Source organism: Meleagris gallopavo, chromosome 15 (genome assembly GCF_905368555.1).
Source record: "Meleagris gallopavo chromosome 15, MGAL_WU_HG_1.1, whole genome shotgun sequence".
NCBI classification, from domain to species: Eukaryota; Metazoa; Chordata; class Aves; order Galliformes; family Phasianidae; genus Meleagris; species Meleagris gallopavo.
Genome location: NC_139418.1, coordinates 6707976 through 6731467, shown reverse-complemented (window position 1 = coordinate 6731467; position 23492 = coordinate 6707976). Strand labels below are relative to the sequence as shown.

Sequence of the window (23492 nt, the reverse complement as noted above, 5' to 3'; positions counted from 1 at the left end):
CAGTGCGGAATTCACATTACCACTCAGTGGACTACTGTTTTGACTCTGGCTCACAGCAGTGACACCACATCTCATCACCGGTAATGATGCAATCCAGAAAACTGTCAGCTTCGGCCTTATATTGGTTCAATAGGTCCTTGCATGTGGTGTTCTTTCCCTTCCTGTCTGAGCGTTTGTGGGACCCACTTGGTACAAACTTTGAGATATTCCAACATTACCACCATCATTTCCAATGCACTGAAGCTGATACTCAGCTCTGTATACAGTTCCCTGATTATAATCTGCAGATTTGCATGGATAAGCTTATCAAGATGCTCTTCATTGAGTGGTGGGACAGCTGTGCATGGCTATCTGGAATATGGCATGTCTTTCATATCTCTGTGACCACTGCTGAAAGGCACCACCCATTGCCTCACTGACATCCACTGTCTGGTCACATTCAATAAGAATCAATGAATGTCAGCAGATGCATTTTTTTTTCTGGAAGAATTCAATGACAGACTGCTGCTCCATACACACTTCCGTGTCAGATGCTGTCTTGTCACACTGCGCTTCTGAAGCCATCTGTTGCACGGCAACAACATGTAATGGAATATTGCTTGGGACGGTTCAACCTCTCTTGCCATCCCACCGATATCTGCCTCTGATGTTGTGGGCCATCATAATAAAATAGAAGGGATTATTTTTGGAGCAGCCCTCCAACATAGGGTTCCCTCATAACTCCAGATAAAAATTCCAGCATGATCCCAGAGGCAGTAGTGGCATTACCTGTCTGCTGTTCTTTCAGGAGTGAGAGAATGAAGACAACTCTAGTTTATTCCTTACCCCCTCGTTTCAGTACTTGACTGATAAGCAGGATAAGCAGGAATTGCCTTCCTGAGGTGGTCTCAAAAGACACTGGTCTTTAACTTAGAGATTTAGCACAAGGTATGTGGAGAAAGCTGTAGTTCGAACACAGTTTCCTGACCTAAGCTTGTCCAATACAAACATACTCAAAATACTATGTGTAAGAAACCTTGCTAAAGATGAACACATATATGAATATATATCTATACATGGCTCCTAAAAATAGTACTTTTCTGAAACTCTTGTGGGGTTGAGATATCTCCTAGGCACTAATGATACTGTTTAGAAAAGAACCATCATTGTGTTCCCTAGAACGTATCTTGATATGGTGTTTTTTTTTCCAAGAAGAGTTAGTGTAATGGAGCAGGTTCTTTGAACATTACAGCAAGGGAAGACAGCTTTCTCAAGGTCAGTGGCTGGGATATGTGAACACAGTTTGCTGAAAGAGTTTTGTGATCAGAGAATAGTAGATGTTTATAGTAAAGCCTTTGGTATGGCTTTTGCTGGCAGAAACTTGAAAATCTAAGTACAGTAAGCGAGCTTGTAGTTAAAAACATATTTCTGTTCTGTTTTAACAGAAGATCAGAGCGTATAAACAAATACAATATTTTGGGATTGTGTTATGGCAGCATTTAGGCTACCAGAATTCTAAGTCAGATGCTCAGAAATTGATTGCTTGGAATAGAAACCTGATGAAATAGTTAAATAAAAATATTTCTGAAAACAAATAAAAATAACTTTAAATATCTCATCTGTTTTTCTAAGGATCAAGAGATTAGTTGATACGTAGTTATCAGTGTCTGCTAAATCATCACTAGACAGCTTAGGTGCCAAGACAATGTTTCCCTTCTTTTTTTTGCCTTTAAGAAACATCTTTATCATGACCCATATAAGCCAGTGTTACCTCTTATCCCAGTTTTATGCCACTTGAAAAGTAGCAAATGAGCTTCAGGAATATTTTGTTGTGGTGGTTTTTGTTTGTTTGATTGTTATTCTTTTCTAAAATGTCACGAGAAATGACAAGCTGATACAGAAAGGACTTCCAGATAGGAAAAAAATAAATGCAGTCTTTTCTGGTGATAACTTGGCAATCTCTTGACATTGGCAGTGTGTATATTTTCACTTTACCCCTTCCCCTTCCCTCCCATTATTTCTTTCTGCAAGCCAAAGGGGTGCTGTCAGCTGTGGAAGAAATTGCTCAGGCTGCAGGGAATGAGTGGAGGGCCTGACCTGAGTTCAATACTTTGTTTTTATTTCAATTGGATCCTTTTGTCTTCTCTGGTAATGTATGATACAGTATTTGATACACAGGAAAAATAATTTCAATAATGAGGAAGAGCCAGGTTTTTTCTTTGGGCTTAAAGACACCTTGGAAATCAATGGGATCTAGAAACCTATCTGTAAATGAACAAAATGTCTGCCAAAGTATAGTAGAATGCTGCTGTATTATTCTGGTCTGATACAGAAAGTACACTTTGGAACAATCACATCTGTGTTTAGTTATTTTTCATAAGACATCTTTTTCTATACAAAACCTTTAAGTCATTTGTTGTGAAGATATCACGTCTGTGCTCAGGGACAAGTGAATATGTGGGATTGATTTATCACACACAAAGTGCCAGATAAACATTTGACACCAGGCAGCATCCTCATGTAAATTTGGTCCCTTGTGATAATTTATTATGATGCAGTTCTGGAAGATTGCTGTACGATTTAAGCTTGCAGATATAAAATGCAGAAACCTGAGCTTCAAAGGCAATGTACTTGAATAGAAAACAGTCTACTAGATTTTTGTTTGCTGGAGCAGTACATCTGCTGCAAACAAATAATGTTTTTCCCCACAAAGGTTGTCATCATAACCAGAATTATAATATAATTACAATATTTAAATGCATTGTGTAAAACCTGGTTTTGCTTTCCCGTCCTCTAAGACAGGGCTACGAACTGTAGAATGATTTTGCATTCAAGACCACTTACAACCAACATTAATGGTGGGTACGTTTTATGAATCATGTTCAAATATTCAGATACTGAAATGATGTCAGCACTGATATCTACTCTGTAAGAGCACCGAGAAATGTGATTTGACCTCTGTGTGGTCCACTGACTGTACCAGAGGCTAAATCCTTAATTTCCACTACCTGAGTTGATGTCCATAGTCAACTGCAGACTTCTGAAAATCATCATGCATCATAAAGTGATGCCACTTTTAATATGCAGAACAATGTATACAATCTTTAGGACACACTTATTCATCAAAATGCAATGATAGCCAATCAACAATATAAATAAAAGGTACAGTTAACATCACATCTACCAGAATAATATTATTGATGGGCTATATCTTTGTACATCTTAATGTATTCCAAGTAGTAGAGGATTAATATAACACTTTCTAACTCCTTTTGAGATACCCTAGCTGTGATGGGAAGTGCAAGGAGAAAACAAACAAAAAATCCTGCACACATACAAAAAAAAAACAACCATAAAACCTTAAGACTTGACACCAGAAGTTTTTTCTTCATTTGCAGATCCTTAGCCTCTCCAGCAGAACATAATGAGCTGCACCTCTGGAGTAAACATGCAGAAAAATTTTGCAGGGAGTTGAGGAATTATTTTCAGACAAAAAGGTTAGGAAATTTTGCTCTGGGACAAATAATCTGTAGTGTAAAGTTGATACTCCCTATATAATAGCAGACACAGTGTACTGAAAATGATAACATGAGCAGAGTTCAGATGCTTAGATCAACTATAAACAATGCTGACTCCCACATCAAAACATACACAGTATTGTTAACCTTCAAAGGGATGTTTGGGTAACTAATGAGAGAGACTACAGTAGTAAAACCACAGAAGTGGCATGTTGACAGGTAATAAAGTGAACGATGAGCAAATGTTAATGTTTGAATATGCATACATACACATATATTTACACACATATATTGGTAGAGGAATACAGGGAGAGCATTTGGGATATTTTATAGCTTTTTATCTGTGAATATTTCTCAGATTGGAGAAGTGACAATTAAGAATAAGATCAGTGAATGGAAATATTAAGAATCAAGCTCCTAACCTGGTACTTTGCTTGGAAACACTGATGAACATACAGAGACAATGTTAGATATGGGCATGAATGATCATGGAAGGTAGTATCTAGTTCCCAGATGTGTTTTCATTCATTTGATGACATTGATCTATCTCCTGTTGTAGTTACATATACAGTATTTGGAAATGAAAAACAAAAATACGTAGCTTGATGGCTGAGTGCAGGATCTATGTTTTTTGAGCTGTCAGCAGAACAATTACTGTCTGTTTTTTGATGGATGAAATACACTCTGCATTTGGACATTGGAGTTACCACATCATCCCAAGTACTGGCAGGTTCTAGGAGGATCCAGGCATCAAATTTGGTACTGAAGTAAATGCTGATGTCTTTATCCTCTCTGAAGCATTTTACTTGCTTTCTGTTTGAGTGCTCCTTAAAACAATTCTTTTTTTCTCTCTTCCAGAGGGATGGGCTTGGAAGTGAGATGGCATCAGGTTACACTTACCACTTCCTGCGTGTTATATTTGCACATCAGTCTCCCAGCTCCTAAGCAGGTTTGAGGAAGCTTAGTGCTGTCTATGTTTGTTTTGCTTTTAGGTATAAAAAAAAATGGAGGGTCAAGAATTTGTTAGTGGTCCAAGTGGCTGTGTTAGCATGAGGTGCCCTGCCTCTGGGAAATCATGAGATTCCATTTGTTTTACTGCCAAAAAAGCAGCTAAATTACAGGTTTGAACAGCGGAACTTGGGATTCCAAAATTTGGCAATATCCAGCTTTTATGGGCATCTAGTGTTTCCCCTCTGCCTGGGAAGTATTTCCTGTGTTAGTCTAACCTGATTTTATTACGGGGAGGGGAGATGAAAACCTTGCATTTCTCCCTAATCCTATCACACACTAAATCACCTCATTCATACTGACTCCACCAATGCTGCTTTCCTTATTTCCTGAGTTACTTAGCAACAACCATCCCTCCCCTTTCCACTCCCCCGATCCATCCTTTTATTTTTTCGCTTTGCAATCACGATTTTCAAGCTGTTTAGAAAAATGAGGATGCTCAGCAGCACAGGGCAAGCTTTTCCTTCCAACCTCCCTTTTTATGCCTGCCAAATCCTTCTCGCCTTCAAAACGAAAATCCCGGCTGCCTGCATATGTGTAATCAAAGGTTAAAAAGCACCACGGCTGACACCACGCATGTGTTAATCTGTGCTGCAGCAGAGTGCATCATTTCCACTTTGACCTCGGAGTTAATCTGCATTCAGGCAGAAGCTCCATTGCTTTATTCTTTCATTTCTTTTTTTTCCTCTCATTTACTCTTTCCATTGCTGTTTCAGATTATTATTTTTTTTTGCATGTATGTGAGTAGTTTTGTAGATATGTGCATGTGTATGTGTTTCTCCTTCCCTTGACTGTTTTTATTCTGTGAGTGTCTGTGTGTGTGTGTGTTTTTTCTGTTCTTTTCTCCCAATTATATTATTCCCCTGGATCGGGAAGCTGCTGCCTGCTGCCTGAGCTGACGTTTTTTGATTATATCTGCAAAGGGCTTGTGCAGATCTAATTTCTGCCCCCCTGCATATTAATTCCCGCAGCTGGGCGCAATGTATCATCCCACTGACGGGACCTGGTAGGGAGGGGGGAGAACCACTACCAAAAAAAAAAAAAAAAAAAAATTAAAGAAGGGGACGGATCCATCTGCAACCAAGAGGAAAGGGGAAAAAACAGGGTTGGGGGGGAGAGAGAAAGAGATGATTCCTTCAAATCCAACAAGCCTGGGGAGCACTGCACTCTTGAATCCTGCATTTTCTCTCAAAATGATGGTGTGGGCACTTGTGTTCCTCTCTCTCATCCAGTGGTAAGATGTGCTTTCTGATTCTGTTTGTTGGGGAGGGGGGGAGGGAGGACTGGGGGGTGAAGATGCTGTTTGCAAATTCGCAGAGCCGTAGTGAGAATGCCGGAGGTTTGTATAGCGGCATTGCATTCATCTGTCTCCTAGAAGACTAGATCTTAGAATGTTTTATTTCTGTTACAATTGTGGTTGCTCTGAAACGGACGGGGAGGGTAAGCAGCGGGTGTGTGTGGCGATGGTACATGCCGGGTGTTTCATGGAATTTGATGCCATATTAATGAAGCCTTCTGTCTCTGAATTATTGTTTGCTAGAGTGCAAGGAGTTACAATACAGCTGTGTTTTGTGGGCAGATTGTCTGTGCCTTCATGTTTGTTTCCACCGAAGCAGCCGCATCATGGCTGTGCCCGGGCTCTGAGCTGAGAAGCACTGTAGTTTGCTCCATCTGCAAGGAGCCAGCGCGAGGATTTAGGACCAAGGACAGGGATGCAGATCTCTGCAACCCTCCCAAGGCAGGCAATGGGATGCTGCCCACATTTCCCGGTTTCTGAGATGCTTTTAATGCTGATGGAACCAGCAATGGGATGTAATAAAGTGCTTGCAAATCACACAGCCAGTTAGATTAGACGAATGTTTACAATAGCTTTTTTCCCCTCAGGCTGGCACATGTTCTGTGAAGATAACCTGTGCATGTTGCATGTGTATACATTAATGTAAAGAGCCAGAAATTTATAGCAGAGGAAGAAGGAGTTTATATATGGATGGGCAGAAAGTGGAGAGGGGGGGGGAGAGAAGTGAGTATAGCTGCAGTGCCAAGCATTACGCTGAACCAGGCATTCTTGCAAAAAATTGTGGACTGTGCATTTAACAGTTTAGAGGAGAAAGTAGCACTGCATTGCAAAGTATCTGGCCTTTTAAATGGTAACAGACTTTTCCTCACAGCTGCACAAGCCATGTTGTCATTTATACATCATAGAAGTTAGAACCCACTACTTTTAATTTATTAATGCTGTATTCATACAGTCTCCTCATTCAAATTTACCTTCTTTCTTATCTCAGTTCTTTTCTCTGGACATTGCTGTACTAAAACATGCCTTTACTTATTTTTCTTTCTGGTTTTTCTGTTTAAGAACAATTGAACTATGGGGTAGGATTTTACTTCCAAGCAAAACAAAAGGCCAAAATTGCTGGCCAGGAAAACTAAAGTTGCTGGTTTTTATGGTAACTTTCATCACATTAAAAGAACTTTGTAAAGAATTTCTCTAAAGAAATACATATAAAGTGGATGAAAATTGAGTAGACAGTGAAAGAAAACTTGGTGAGCCCACTAGGAGAGATACTTCATTGTCAGAAGTAAGAAAAGTGTAAGGCTTCTCTGATTTTGTAAGAATTCTTTAAGATTACTATGTGAATATAGCAATGGAAAATGAGCTTTTAGAGGATTTCAAGAAAGCAGTTCACCTGAACAATGCTGAGAACTTCAGCTGAGGTAGCTAGACCTGTGTTTCTATTGCTCTGTGTGATTATTCCTTCTTTCTCATTGTTAAGCATTCAGGTTACACAAACAGTCTCATTTTGCCATAAAACTTCCACCAAAATAATCCCTGATAGTTATTTTAACACACTTCCTTCTTTTCACTCATCTTTCAGATTGACGTAGCCTTCGAGGAATTTTGCCAAAATTATTTCAAAAGCTTTAAAAGAAATTATTTAAGTAGAAATTAAAGTTTCAGCTCAGAAAAGGGTTGTTTTCTGCTCATAATCGTCTAATAGGCAAGATGGTTTCCTCTGACACCTTGTTTACATCATATTTTAAAGAAAAATAGCAGACAGAGAAGAAGCATTAAATAAATATAATTTAAGGGAAAAATTCTCCTAAATGCTTTACAAAAACATTTTCAATGGATCAGCATGAAGATGTTTTAATTCTAATAATCAAAACACTTTTCTCTTCCTGTTGTGGAAGAAACTTCACTGTTAGTTTTGGAAAGTCATGGGCTGAGAGTTATGAACGTTGATTTTAGATAGTGTTTCTTTATAGATATCATTCAGAAGGAAATTTTTTCTTTCTTAAAATTCATTCAAACAGTTCAGACAGAGGGGAACTTAATTGCAGTACGTGTCACTTGTCTTGGACATTGAAATTCTTACAGACCTATGTAACTGAACACTAACATGTTTCATGTTATGCGTGTGAACAAACGTGTTGCCATCAGTCAGTATGTGCAAAAGTTTCAGTCTTTGCAGACTCTGATGGAAGTTACACAGATTAATACTGTGTAGAGGATTTTCTCAATTCAATATAAAAAGATTATACTCTTGAGAAATTCATTGGAGAAAACCATTCAAGCAGCACTGAAAACAATAAACCATGATTTCAATAATTTCAGAATAAATGTCCCATTACCCCACAGTAGCATATTACCTTTGCAGTAATTTAATATAATTAGTTTCATCATATCCACACAGTACATCCCTATAATTGTGCACAGAAAAGTTCTAGGAAGCACTTCCTTCCACATTTCATGATGTTTGTAACAAACTGCATAGAGTTTCTCCATCATCCCATCACTCAAACACATGTACCTGCATTGTGCAGCCCATCCTCTTGACTGAAACACTGTTTTAGTGAAAATGAACCAAACAAAACTCCAAAGTTCTGTGCACCAAAATCCTGTGTTTGAGAAAACGTTTTAAAAATGTAAAGATGATACTATAAGATTTGCATATATCAGTGTGGCGTTTAATTGGAACTAATATTTGATTAAACTTATCAAACATGCAATGAGTATTTAATGCTTATTATATGTAATAGAGCTCACTGACCAGCAAAGGTTCAGATAGACTTAGAGCTATACCATGCATACTGTTTACACACAGCTTTTATTTGTTATTTTTGCATAGCCATTGGTTCTAACAAATTGTCAGCAAAAGTCACATGAGACTAGTGCAGAGCAATGCCTAGATGTGAAATGTTGGACACTGACTACTTTTATTTTTCTTCTTGTAACTGCCCAAGTAGTGGAATGGCAATGTTTCTATGCTGCAGCTAGATACCTAAAATTGAAAACTGTCAAGATTGGTCAGAAAAAAACACAAGTAAGAAAATTATTTTAACACCAAAATATTTTGGTGTGTATGTGAATATGTATATATTTATTAGCATGGATATAAATAAAATTGTTCTTGCAAAGCACTAGCAGTGTCAGCTGGCTTCTTGTGCTGTGTGATAAATGATACAATAATAATGATTAAAAGGGGCATGAATATCCCTGAGCTGAACAGTCCTTTAGAATTACTGTAAAGATTGCTAACATCAGTTTGGTATTAATCTGGTAGATGTAGTCATTCATACACTAGCTTCCAATGCTTTCACAAAGTGTATAGCACTTGTATTAAGCCGGAGGTCCAGCAGAAGTCACCAGGAGAGTTATTGGAATATGATGTAGTTCAGCAAGAGCGAGTTTCTCAGCTAACAAGGAATGGTCCTTTCTAAAGAGGCATCAGGGCAGAAAATGTGAATCTAGGTGCCATTAAACAGTGACTTGTCCATGCTACTGTGAAAGTGAAGATCTAGTGCTGATCGGTCTATATCACACGGTGTTCATTTGAGCAGAGGTGAGACTGTCTGGACAGAGGACCTGAACTCTACTTGAAATACTGGGAGGCAGCAAGGAGGGCAAAGCTGCCTTTGAGTTTTTACAGCCATACTGCATTTCTGACTTCTATCAATCATCAGCTACAGTGCCAGGATTCGAAGTGTTTCAGAGAAGGAATTTGGAACATCTATGATTCTAATAGAAAGACTACAAAAAGCAATGATATAAACTAGATTTGAACAATTAAACAAGATTCTCCCTTGCTCATTATTGATATCTTGATGGGAGCGTAAAAAGTTGTACACATAATTTCCCTACTTGCACTTGGAAGTGTGGATTAAACCCTATAACTAACTTCTGTTTTAGTGACTATACCACTAAGCCATAACTTGCATGCTAAAATTAATTTATTCCAAATTACTGTGATGAATATGCAAAATAATATTAGAAAGCTTTTGAAAATCTGAGAAGCAAAACTTCCTAATAAAAATAACAACAAACTACAGAAAATATAGCCTTAGGAATGAGTCTACTCTTTAAATGTACTATTTCCCATACAGTTCGTATTACATGTTTTCTCAATGGCCATTCAAATCACAGCTTTGTGTCTTAAGTCTAAACTCATCTGGAAAAAAATATCTTGTTGATTTGGACTGTGGTCTTGTTTTCTTGTTTCTTGCTCAGTTGGCTGGTTGAGAAACTGTAACGCTGCACAAAAAATTAAAAGGGGGACCATCAGGAACAAATGCATTAAAGGAAAGAAAGCACATATTTGGTCAAAGAAAACTCATTACAAGTGTCAGTCCTGCTATCCTTAAACACTTTTGTATTCAAGAAATGACCACTCCTTGCTCCAACAAAGAACTGAGTTGTAAATTATGAGTAAGGAGTAGGTAAAATATTAGATATAGGTGAGAAACAACCGATACACATGCTTATAGGAAGGTTGATTTCTTCATATTTTCATCTCATATTTCTGCTGAGACTATTCCAGCTCTGTCCTGCACCAGAGAGATGTGCTAGTTGATTTAAAGTTATCTCAGTACTTGGTAGCCCTTCTCATGTTATGCTCAGCTATAAAAGTTTTACACATTGCTAGATACCAATTTTATAATACAGTTTTCATTTGATTGTTATTTGAAAACATACAACAAAATGACTAACGTGCACTATGGTTCTCTGCATCACCACTGCAGTATAAACTGCTGCTTTACAAACTACTGTATGGCAGTGGAGAATACAATGCTAGCTAAAGGCTCCCTTAATACAGATTCAGGCTTGCAATATATGCACACATACACAAAACGATTGACTCAGGGATGTTAGAACTGAAAGTTTTGTTTGTTTTGATGTAGATTTATTGCATCATAAGTAAGGTTTGATTTTGCATTTTCCCAGTGATGTCTACTAAGAATTCAGCACTTTATTCTACATCTAATTCTCAACATCTCAGCAGCTTCGTGTAATGGACCTTGTTTAATCCTCACAGTAATGCTTGACCAAATGAAGTCAGTCTGCTGCTGAGAGAAAAGCCAGGACCTATGTGATGTGAAGTGTTATCAGTAGTTATATATCCAGAGCTCAGAGCTGGGAATAACCCAAAGTTAACTTGTAGCTTAAAAGAATCTTCAGGAAGTGTTTCTTACACTTACAATGCAAAACTCTTCGCAAAAAGACCTCAACCAACATTCCTGCTAACTGATTTACAATAGCTACAAACAGACTTTTTTTCTTCCAGGGTGAAATTTATTCCCAATAGAAGATCAGCTTAAACTTAACACTGCACTTCTGCCCACAAACTGTAATATAAATTGATCTTAAGTGGCACACAGGTCTTGTCCTGACCCACTGGCCATAAAGGAATTTCTCCACTAAAGAGCAGAGATTGCTTTCGGTGAATGGAAGTTCTGTATAAGAATTAGGGAGACTTTGAGGCAGTAAAAGAGAAAGATGCCTGTTTATTTATCTCTTTTTAGAAAAGATGATAACTGATGATAGAAATAGATGTCCAAGTAACTTTCCTTAAAGTATGCTTCTGGATGCAAAGGTGGAGGCTGTTTACTCAGGACAATTTACATCCACTGTACGACAAATTAAAAGACTACATTCCTGAAGAAAGCACCAGAACAGAAGCCCAAACTGCATTTTCATTCTGTTATGTCCAGACGTAACATGCCTGTTTGACTCTTTCCATTCAGAAGAAATTTAGTTTTGGTCTAATCTAGGAGACAAAGAAAACATCAACGATCTTTCCTTTGGAAATAAGGAAAAAATAATGTTTACTTTTCAACTTGCCATATGAAGTGGTTAGAAATTCAATTATAATGTACTATGAAACTATTTCAAGTGAGAAAATTATATATAAAACATATTTTTCATTTTATTCATTCAAAACCGAATTTAAAAAGAGGGGGATAGTGGTTACATATTTTCACAAGATCCAGCATCTGCCAGCTTACTAAGACAAAGTGAAAGAGGGGTAAGGCAGTAGGTTGAAGACAGCTATAGAGATAACAGTGAGGGTTACAGTTAGCATGATTCTGGGTTGTTTGTATAGTTGGACAGGAAATTAATATGTGAATCTTGTCAGACTGAATATTGGGCATTCATTCTGGCACACAATGATATCCTCTTATTTATCTGAATGGATAATATTTTTAATGCAACTACTTTCAGAAAAAGGAGGCTTTAATGCTGCTGAAAGCCATCATTAAGGAGAAGTAATTCAGTGACTGCATAAGCAGGGAAGAAATCTTGCAAACACCTTCCCATATAAATGAGTGCTTCAGCTGCATAATGCTTTTTCATATGATGTTCTAAGCAACATCAAGAAAGTTCACGACAGAAGCAGCGCTTGTGTTCTTACATAAAAGGCACAGAGCACCTCAAGAAATTATCACTGCTATGTGAAAACTTAACAAAATGTTTTTCTTTCTCATCAGAAACTGCAAAGTCTAAAGTTTTATATAGAATCAAAACCAAGAAAAATACACCAAGGAGTATTAAAGTCAGTGGCAAGATTTCATTACAGAAAGTCTCTAGCTGCATGTTTCTGAAAGCAGAGAGATTTTACTAGGGAAGAATTGCTATATTCTTGCCACACTTTTCACTCTTATCTACTGCTACTGGCATATCAGATGCAGAATACATGACCCACTATATAGCTGATCTGACCCAGAGTAATCATTATTTTATCCTCATGTCTGCAAAGTGACGGCAGCTGATAGAAGTTCAATAATTTATACAAGAATCTCAATTAAGCAAACAATTAAGTAAGAAAATCATTTATGTGTAAGTCATATTTTCTTCACTACAGAATCAGTTCTATTTTTTTCAGAATTAGTTGAAGGACATTTTCACACATAATCAGTAATGTACAACACAGTGCGTAGGCCTAACTGTGAAATCTGGCCATTGTATATCAAACTAAATATTGCTCTTACAAGATAGAACTTTCATCTGTTTGCAGACAGCGAAACATAAAAGAAATAGCACTTTTACAAAACCTAAGCCAATGTATACAGTTTATTACCATAAATAAAATACCAGTACATGGAAAGAAAAACATTTGAAAGAAATGAAGGATAGCAATAAGCATTGGAAAGAATGGAATGAGGAGTAGATATTTACTTTTTATGCCTGCATTATTCCAAATGATGCAGGTAATCACATATGAAATTATATTTTCTTACTGAATGCCACCTTGGACGTTGGTGTGAACTCTTGAGATGAAAGGCCAGCTGTTCTCTGAGCCACTTATATTAAGCTTTTTGAGCTCTTTATGTCTTACAGAAAAATAGTTATAGCTATAGTTATATATATATAACTATAGACTGATAAGTGCATCTGAAAAAGATTCTCACGCATACCCCAAAATAACTGTCTGACAGAATTCCCTGGAAAACACTGGGTGAAATCAGAAAATGCTTTCCTTCAATAGTGATTCAATGCTGTATTGTGTAACACAAATAGCATGTTCTGGTTATATGAAGCTTTTGTTAATCTGTAGTGAAATATCTTCAGATATAAACAGAAATCTGCCTGCTGCAACAGATTGAGGATTATGTACTGAATTGCACTTTCATTTAATTTATCCTCTATAAAATGTCCTTCAGACTGTTTTTCAAGAGAAAGCAGGAAAAGAGATAGAAATAAAAAGAAAGATAAAAGGAAAAATTAAGAACAACTAACATTAATGAGGTAAAGTTAGAAAGCCTTATTACTATTATATATGCTAGTAAGTGCTGCTGCACTTCTTTCTTAACTCACTGATCCATGCATATTGTTGGCTGAGACCAAGGAAGTCATCAAACCAGTCTGAATTATACTCATAATGGTCTGATAAAGAAATCAATCACTTCTTGCTCACTTGTACAATCTTTAAAAAGATGGCGCATACTCTGCTTTTGTACTCCAAAAACTGATGAAGGCACAAAAAACTTCTCATTGCAGATTAACACTTAAAAGTCTTCATCACTTGTACTTAAAAGTGTACATCAAATAGGCAAGGGAGCACAGCTGATTAACGTTAATTAAATTCATAAAGTTCATGCATCTTTCTCCTTTTGCTATCCCAAACTAAATCTCTTATTTCTACTTTTATATGTCAGAGAGTCATTATACCTAAATTTAGGCACTCAAACTGTGCCTGTGTACAGAAATGTACTCAACTGACCAAAAAACACAAATAAATCAATAATATAGTTCTATATGCAGATTACTGGCTCATACTTATTTGTGGTACACAAATATGTAGACAATATTTTGTAGTTGTAGATATGTAGACAATATTTTCAAACACTTGAGAAACCCTTGCCCAAACAGATATCACACTTAAGGCAAACAAGCAGGCAGATGCCAGTGAATGAAGAATATAATCAAATAATTGATATAATTCAAATTACAGTCAGCCTGACTTTCTGCAGATGAATCATTGATAGCTCTTAGGGAGACTTCTGAGAGCAAGTGCTTTATCTGTGAGAAAGGCTGCACAGTTGTTACGAATAGGAGGTAGAACCGAAGGAGATATGGAAATGAATTATGAATAGGAATTACACAGTGTTTCAAACAGAGTGGCAAGAAGCCTGGCGTTACTTCAGATAGGAAACCAGAGCAGGCATTCAGGAGGATGGGTTATTATGATCAAATTAAGAGACCAAAATGATGAATGCATGGCAGCCTTTTGTATGAAGTGAAGTTGGGCTTTATGCTTTTTTTTTTTTTTTTTTTTAATTAGAGAGAAGGGAAAGGCCGCCGTGGAATGAGAACGCAGATGAGAAGGTTGATAGGTTAGGTTGTTGGGCTGATAGTAGATCTCAGTTGTGCAGAAAAATGAGAAGCAAAGCAAATCCATTACTATAGCATGCAACTTTGGTTGGAGGTATAGTGATGTGGTAAGAGGATTTGGAAGAAAGAAGGCACGTGATAAGTGTAATAATATTTGCATTGCCAAGAACTATCTTAGTAGCTGAACTTAAGAGTGAAAACACACATTTCTGCTTCTGTATAAATAACTGATATGATGCAATTTGATCCTATGGCCAGTGAAGCCTGTGAACCCTAATCTGTTTGTACATTACACTGTTTTGTAAGGTAGTAAAGGAATTGCTGTTTTATTGGCAGATAGGGATTTGGAAGAGGGGAAGATTGCCATTGTTATAAGCTCTGAGGACCTTAAAGGACAATCACAAATATTACTGCTCTTTTGTTGGACCAAAATAGTTAACTAGAGTCAAAGACTGCTTTACAGTGAATAAACATATATTGATATTTGTAAACTCCTCGGGGCAAGGACAGTCAGCATTACATTAATTTTATACACACACACATATATATATATATTCATTTTCTCTTCCTGGTTTCTATGGGAAAAGCTCAAAAACCTTACTAAGCTGCATTAGAGACTTAACGCATGTGCTTAAAATGACTTAAAACCTTACTAAATCTCTAATGCAACACATGAGATTAAATTGCCACAAATCTTTAGGACCAAATTCTTAACTTCCAAGTCCAGCGTAACTAATCAGGCTATGAACACAATATTTAAGAGGCAATGAAGAGTAACATGAAAGCATTCTCCTCTTCCACTGGTCATGGTGATACAGTTCTTCAACCCTACCTGCTTGGTGCCAGAAAGGTTACAAATCTAAGGTACCTGAATTTTCCACACATGAGGACAGTGTTCCTTTCATCTTATAGCTGCCACCAACGTCTCTAGAGAGTGGTAGCTTCCCAGTATTAGAATGAAGCAATTCCAAGTTCATATTTGCTACTAATATCCAACAGCTTTTGACCATTTATTCTGGGTAGGCAACTCCATAAAGGTTATTTTTTTGAGTTTCAGAAGTTACCATTCATTTATGCAGAGAATGTCTGTATGAAAACAAACCCTATGTGAACTTGATTTTAAGAGGAATAAGAACAATTTTATTTTTACAAATTTCAAAAAGTGTAATTTACAAAGGCTGCTGTGGAATTAAAGCCTCCTATTTTATTATTTTGGCCCATTATATCAGAAGTGGATGTTGGTGGGATGGCAGTAGATGTTGAACCTTCTCACCAATATCCATCATATGTTGCTGTGCAGCAGATGGCTGCAGAGAGGCAGTCTGATGAAATGGCATCTGATACAGAAGTGTGTATGAAGCGAAAGTGTGGAATTGAATTCCTCCATTCATCAATGCTTGCTAAATGTTTATGGAGACCAAAAAGTGGATGTGAGTGCAATGAGGTGGTGGGTGGTCCATTCCATTTAACAGAGTTGTCATGTCTACCAATGACAAGTTTACCAGTATGGTTTTCTGCACCAGAATCATGATGCTAAGCAATTAGCAGTGTGAAGAGCAGAATCACAAAAAATCTGATGGAGATATGCAAAAATGGCAACATTGCCAGTTCAGTGTATTCCACTTATGTCCTTTCTTCTAAATCATTTTACTGAGAATATCTCCTGGAAAATGGTAAGGTTTGTAACAGCATCTGTTCTTCATTTAATAAAATATCTTGAGGCATATTTGCCAAATTACCTAGGGATTCAGGGGAACAAACTGCATGTAAAAGGCTTGCTCTGCTGGCTCCCAGGGGAATTTCTTCTCATCAGTCCTCTGCCAGTCTGTTCATAAAAAGATATTGGAGCAAGGAAAACTGAATATGAATTTAGCCATGTGGAAGATATGCTATGATTAGTAAAACATCTTCATCCTACTTCAGCTTCTGCTCATGTTCTGTTAATTTTAAGGCTTTGCCCTCTTTTCAGGTTTTCCAGTCTCCATTGTCACCTAATTGTCCCTTCTGGCATCTGCTCAAGCCATGAAAACACTTCTTGTTTTTAAGAGTACTTGATGATGTCGTTTGCAAAGTACCAACATAAGCTCTGAAGCATCATAGAGTTGTCAAGTGTTCTACATTTTTTATTGTAGAGCCTTCTCTGCACCCATAGAAAATGGGCTATGAAACAACACATTTTGCCAGTTACCTTATTTTTCAATGTCATGATGGTTTTGCTGCTACCCCAGGTATTAACATGGATCTTCCTTCTGTGCTCACAAATAGTATACCCTCCACCAATGGCACCACATGTATCTGGTGCCTACATTTTCTAAACAGAGACCCAGCAGCTGGGAACGAACTAGTTCCAGATGAGCTGGTAATGTTAGATTTTAGCAGCTGCCCATCACTGCTTGGTTTTGCATCTGTTCAGCTTTAAAACTTATGGCTGTCATGGTCATAGTGGAGGTTACATAGAGCACTGAGAAAGGGCCAAGGAACCTTCTGGGGATCTAGACATTGTGGTCTTGAACACATGGAATTTTGGTTTACATTTGAAAAATGCTCTGCAGTATCTTTAGTGGATCTTTCGTTTCTGCTGCAGTGAAGACCAAAAAATAAAATATCCTTTTATATAATCTTTTAAAGTGAAAGAATCACTTTCACTTCTGTATGTCTTTCTTTACTCTGTATAATTCTCTTTGATATGTTCTGCACTTCTTACTGTCCTAATGATAAATAAGTTTTGAAAATCTATTTACCTGAGTCTCATTAGAGATCTTAATATTATTGTTTCCTCTCATGAAAGAATTTCAGAAATAAATCAGTAATAGTTGTACCCTATAATCTTTGTTCCCAGTGCTGTTTTCTCTGTTTTTGGAATATTGTCATGGTTACATCTGCTGCTATTTCTGACCCTTATAGCCAGTTCCACACATTACTTAAACTCAATGAGACAACTTTCTTAGCTACTGCTTGTACACTGTGACTGTTCTGATTCTTGCCCTCTTTTTGAATTATGAAGTATTCATATCCCTCTATGTCTGAGTATCTTTTACCTCTAAAATATGCTCCTAGCAGCTTTATCTTTAAAAAACTTTATTTCTTTTACAAAGGAAGATTTTTCTGTTTATAACCAGTGCAATGAAAATTTATAAAATAAAATCCTACTTAACTGATGAGAGAGAGTGAAATAAGATCTACCAAAATATTTCTGGAGGAAGAAGTCTGAGAGATACATGTTTGTGTGTGTGAAATAGAAATGGCTCCTATTTTCCTGGTGTTTTGACTTGAGTTAATAGTCACATTTAAACATAAGGGAAGATAGGCTTTGCAATAATCATTATGCCCAGCCCACTCAAATGTCAGAAATTTGAGAGGTAGATAAAATTTGCATATTACATGCCTAACATTTTATTTATTGGAGGCTGATAAAAGTTGCTGAGATATCTTATTAGTTATCATCATTAAAACCATCTTTTTTCTTCAGAAAAAAATTGAAGTTTCTTGCATAAAAAGCTTAATAAAATGATTATCTTTCTATGCAATAGATATAGAAAGCATTTTTATTTTCTTTTTACATCTTTTTCTGTACCCTGGTACTGATCATTACAAGCCATAAGCTCTGCACCAGGCCTGCTGGGTCTGGACTTTTCTTGACCTGCTTACAGCTTTGTTTTAACTGTGGGTCTGCTGGGTCTGGACTTTCCTTGACCTGCTTACAGCTTTGTTTTTAGCTGTGGTTTAGCTGCCACAGCGATTTCTCTAATTGACCAGATCTCTATGGCTAACTTGTATGACTTTTGTTTATCTTTGTATGGTATAAACATGGTTTCATAGACAACAGCTATAAGTGGTGACTCTATGAAGAATAAAGAATTTACAAAGGAATGCAGTGCAGAGAAACTGTAGTACTATAGTTGAGGCCTTGAGAACTGCATGGGATACAGCATAGAGGAGTATAGGCATGAGGTGATAAGGGATAGGGCACAGACTGGGAATGGAGAGCCCATAGCTATAAACATGTCACTGGTGGCCTGTTTAAGAACTGTAGACTCACAAATTAATACCTTATGTGGTACTATGAATTAGATACCTTATATGGTAAGCCTGGATGTAATGTGGAGCTGCAGATGGTAAAGAGAAAAGATGTAGAAGCATGTTAACAAACATAAAAAAAAATGATCCCAAGGAGATAATTTGGGCGAGAAGCAAGAAACTACCGACATGACCATCACATTCCTTCCAGACAAGGATGCTAGATCTCACTGTAACACCCTACTGCCAGCATTATGACACCACCAACCTCAGGACCTAACTGAGGAAGGAAAAGCAGAAACTAACATCAGGAAAAAGCATAGAAATTATATGTAGCATATATATAATAACTTTATTATTATTATTGAAACTTTTTCTTCAAAAAATATTATTTCTCTACACAATTGCATCTGCATTGATGATGATTCTTGGATTAATCTACTGTGATTTGTGTTACAAGTTCTTGGCTTGTTCTGTAAGGTGTGCTTCTTTGCCCACACACAAGAACACAATAGAATTGTGGTTCCCATGGAGTTTGGATACTTTGCTAGCACTGGAGAATACATTCCTTCACACCACAGCTTCAAAGGATCTTTGATGGAAGTAAGAATGCCTGAGACAAACTTTGATTCTTTCTTTGTCCTGTCAGGGTGTGAAAGGTGTCCAAAATGTTTTGCCTTCAGAACTGCTGTGTTTTTAAGTAGGGAAACACCTGTTCTAATTCCCTGAACTAAATGTCTTCCTTTGTGCTTGGTCTTGAAATTTGTCCGAAAGTCAAAGCACTGATGGATTCTTTGCGTCTTTGCTGGGAACTAACTTTGTGTGATAATCAAGTGGGGCTTCTGAGCTCTTTCCTCCTACAGGAATCTAGTTTTGACACATCAAAATGCTCTGCAAGCTACATAAGCATGCAATAAATCTCCACTGATACTTGAGAGTTTATCTTCAGAGCTCTACTTCTTTAAGCCAAATCTTGTACAGACAACACCTTGTCAGGGACAGAAGAGGGACAGAAGAGTAAGGCTAACAGAGCAAATCTTTCATCATGAAATCACAAAAGCAGCAATGGAAATGTAGAAATGAAACTTGGGTTCATAATAACTTCTTACTGTGCAAAGATGGAATGGAATTCTGTACACACATGTACATGTCAGATCCTGCTTGATGAAACCTGTCTCCTTTGGCAATTCTGTGAAAACTGTTCCCTATCCATAATAGCCACAGTCTTCAGTGAGTATTCACTTTTTTTTTTTTTCTGTTTGTGATTCTGTTGTTTGCTCAAAGTCACCAACAGACGATTAGTTTACATCTCTCATTGTTGCAAATCTGAAAGGTGTAATAATGATCACTCTATTTTCTGACATATTGAAGCATGATCTGTGAATGTTTGTTTGTACATTATTTTCTTTTGAAAAGTGACTTAAAATTGGAAGGGTTTAAGAAACAGCATTTTTAGAAGGATTTTTTTTTAAGATTCCATTGAACAATTTATATGAAAAATAAATAGAGAATATATCAGTTCTCACTGCAACGTAGCATGGGTATCATATGCCATGAATTGAGCTCCATGTCTCTTCTCATAAAGCACTGGAAACAGAATGAAGATTTCCTTTTGCACTTGCTGGTAGGGAAGAAATGTGGCCATTTCCTCTGAATGAGATAGTTTATTCTTATGTAAGAATAACAGATTTAAATATAGTTCCAACCATATTATAGAATTTTATTCCTCACTCTTTATGTGATAAAGATTTATTTATGGACATTCTTTCTTCAATAGAAAAGAAGAGACATAAAATAAGGAGCTACTCCAGAGGCCGAAAGGTCTACAATATTACTATTGTATTCACTCTAAAGTGCATATAACAGCAGAGGAGCTAAAAATTCTTATATTGAAGCCAGGATGTTTGTACAACACACAAAATTAAGGAGATTCTGACCAGAACCATGTCAATAATACCAAGGAAAGTCCACTGGAATTTCATAACAAAACCAACACAGTCCATTTTATCAAAATAAATGCATTCCACTGGGAAAATTCAGGCACACTTGTTGACAGATTTCCTACTCAGCTGACACAGAGACAGTAGCTCAACACTTACATTCTTAATGTATCACACATTTACCCTGTGATTAGGACTAAACTCCATATCCACCCATGCACAGTCTGTTTTATGGCTATGAATGCAAACAGCGTCTTGCATGGTATAAGTTGGTTTAAGTGGGAACACATCAGTTACTACTGGTTTCCGTGCATTAAAAAATGAAGTGAAATCAACAGGATTGTTTAAGAAAATAATAATTTAATTTTCACTATTTGCTTACACTCATTTTGTGAATGAGTTAATTTCATGATGAGTTAATTAAAGACCTATGTATCAAGCAACTGTTTTCTGTTCATCGAGCCCTTACTTCAAGACACATTTGCTGATAAAAATGACAGTTATGACACTTCCATGATCAAAAGAAACAAGAATTGAAAATATACTCAGAAGAAACAAATATACCTGTATTGTTTATTATTGCCTGGCTCCCTAAATATTTTGGAATTACCTAGTGCACTTGACTAAAGATAAAGGCTACCATATGGCTATTAAGTGCAGTGAAATCTGATTTCCAGTAAGGCGTGGCTAGTGATTGTTTTTTCTTCCATCATGAGATGCCTAGTCTTCCATCATGCCTAGTCTTTACCAAATACAAATAACAAAGCAGGTTTATGTGCCTATTTATTTTGTAAAAATACACACGTACATGCAGAGTTGATGTAACTTTTCCTCACCAATATCCTTCAGTGAAAAGCACATTTACAGTAAGAAAATAGATTTGCTACTAAGCAATTAGGTTCCAAGATTAGATGAAGTCTACTCACACAGGAGATCCAGTCCAAAGGTTTCTCCGGGTGACAGAAACAAATTTGCCTTCAAAAGTTCTGCATTGACATACCTGAATAAGATAAGTCAATGATCTAACTGAATCAATTAGCAAGAGTGGGACCTGCAGAACATCTGAAGTTTACTTCAGCAGGAGCTCTGCTGGGAAAGCCTTTTAAAGTATTTACTCTGGAATGAGCAAATCTGAGGACAGGATTTGTCAGAGTGCGGATGCCTGTTCTAGCAATTAGGATGAGATGTCTATATTCTAGTTCATATCCTAAACTTGATTGATAGTCAGCATGTTAAAAGGAAGAAAAAATGGTGACAATGTGGATTGCTAGAAAACTCATTTCATTTCCATGCATCTGTGTCTAAGTATTGCTGTTCAGATTATTGACATTCCAAAATCCATATCCTCCAACACCATTGCTCTCCAAACTTAAAAAGAAAGCCTTGGCTAACCTAAAAGCTGACAATACAACTTTGATAGAGACCATAGGGTTTCTATTGACAAGCATTACCTCTAATATCCTTGGTTACAAAGATACTTCAGCCCAACATTTTACACAAGTTTAACAGCAATAAATGCTTTCTTCATGTAAAAGAAATTCCTTCTCACTTTCTTTCACTTAAGCTATAAAAGAAACATCCTAGTTCAGCCTTGAAAGAGAAGTCTATACTCTTTTATTATTATTATTCCCGTGCCATGTGTAGGGCTATTCAAGATCTGATTCTGGATGTTCAAATTGCAGTACTGATAGTTTGGTATTACATAGCATTGATACAGTGATAATCTCCATGTCAAATTTTTTACTGCTACCTTATTAAGACAACGTGCAAAGAAAGGAAACACAAAATAAGTTTGTTTTTCACAGAAAGACCTCTTTTTCTGTTCCATAATTACAAAAGCAACTGTTGTGTCCAGCAAAAAGATTTTCTCAAAGTTGGGGGGCTATGCTTAAGGTTTTTATTTCCTGACTTCAGCTAAATAATCCACTCCAAAACTAATGGAGCAAGGCAAGATTCTTTATTTTCTCAGATGTCAATGTAATTGATTATAGCTTTGGTCTTCTAATAATATTTATCACAGTACTGTCAAGTACAAAACAGAAGATATCCTATACAGTGTAATATTATTAGCTCAATATTTCTTAAATGACCTGGCTTAGTAAAACAAGTAGAATGACAGTAGTTCTTTAATTGGGATAAGCATACAATATTTCTGACTCCCAGCCCAGTATGGGGAACATCACACTACACTGTTTTGCTGTGTTCTTAAACATGAGATGACAATGTAAACATTCTATGTTACATATTTTAATGAAAAAAATTTATAATGAAGATTTATATTCAGTTCAAAATGAATTTTAAAGCTTACATCTGAGGCCAAAAATAAAATAACTCCCAATCTCAAAAAAAAGTTCAGGGGGGTTACTTAATATGAAAAAGTGCTGAAATTTCTGGCACCTCACATGTTTGTTTCTAAACACTGACAGATCATGATGTAGAGATGACTACACCATGAATGACTGATTCCAGAAGTTACTTCCTTCTGGGTGAAATTACCATGCTGGCAAAATACAGAAAAATTGCAGAAGTATTCTGACAAGCCGTAAATATAAGCATCTCATCGAGTATTACAGAACAACAATCTTTATTCCATTTCTTCAAATCAAATTAAGCAATTGAAGAACAACAATCATGACCCAAGTGCCTCAGATTTTACACACAGAGTTGTGTAGTACTGTTTTAAGAGAAAAGAGGGGGAAATAAAAGAGAGGGGAGAGATAGAGGTAAACAAAAAATATATCTTCTGAGACTTTCGTAATTCCAAGTTTACTCCTTTAACAATTAGGTATGCCTATGCAATTTCAGATAAAGCAGAAGCTACACTCAAACGTCATGCAGCAGAATACCTGAACCTATTTTTCATTTTCTGTTCATTTCTATCTAATGCTCTCCTTCACTTGCTACTTCAGTGTGTTGTCA

General features: G+C 36.7%; 1 protein-coding gene across 1 annotated transcript in view; it reads left to right on the top strand.

Annotated features, from left to right (window-relative positions):
• The first annotated feature begins 5080 nt into the window (after positions 1-5080).
• Positions 5081-23492, top strand: part of GABRG2 (gamma-aminobutyric acid type A receptor subunit gamma2) — a 67389-nt gene continuing 48977 nt past the window's right edge. Inside the window, exon 1 of the mRNA XM_003210277.5 lies at positions 5081-5739. Within this exon, the coding sequence (XP_003210325.1) occupies positions 5633-5739 (107 nt within the window). The 5' untranslated portion in view covers positions 5081-5632. The remainder of the gene's footprint in view (positions 5740-23492) is intronic.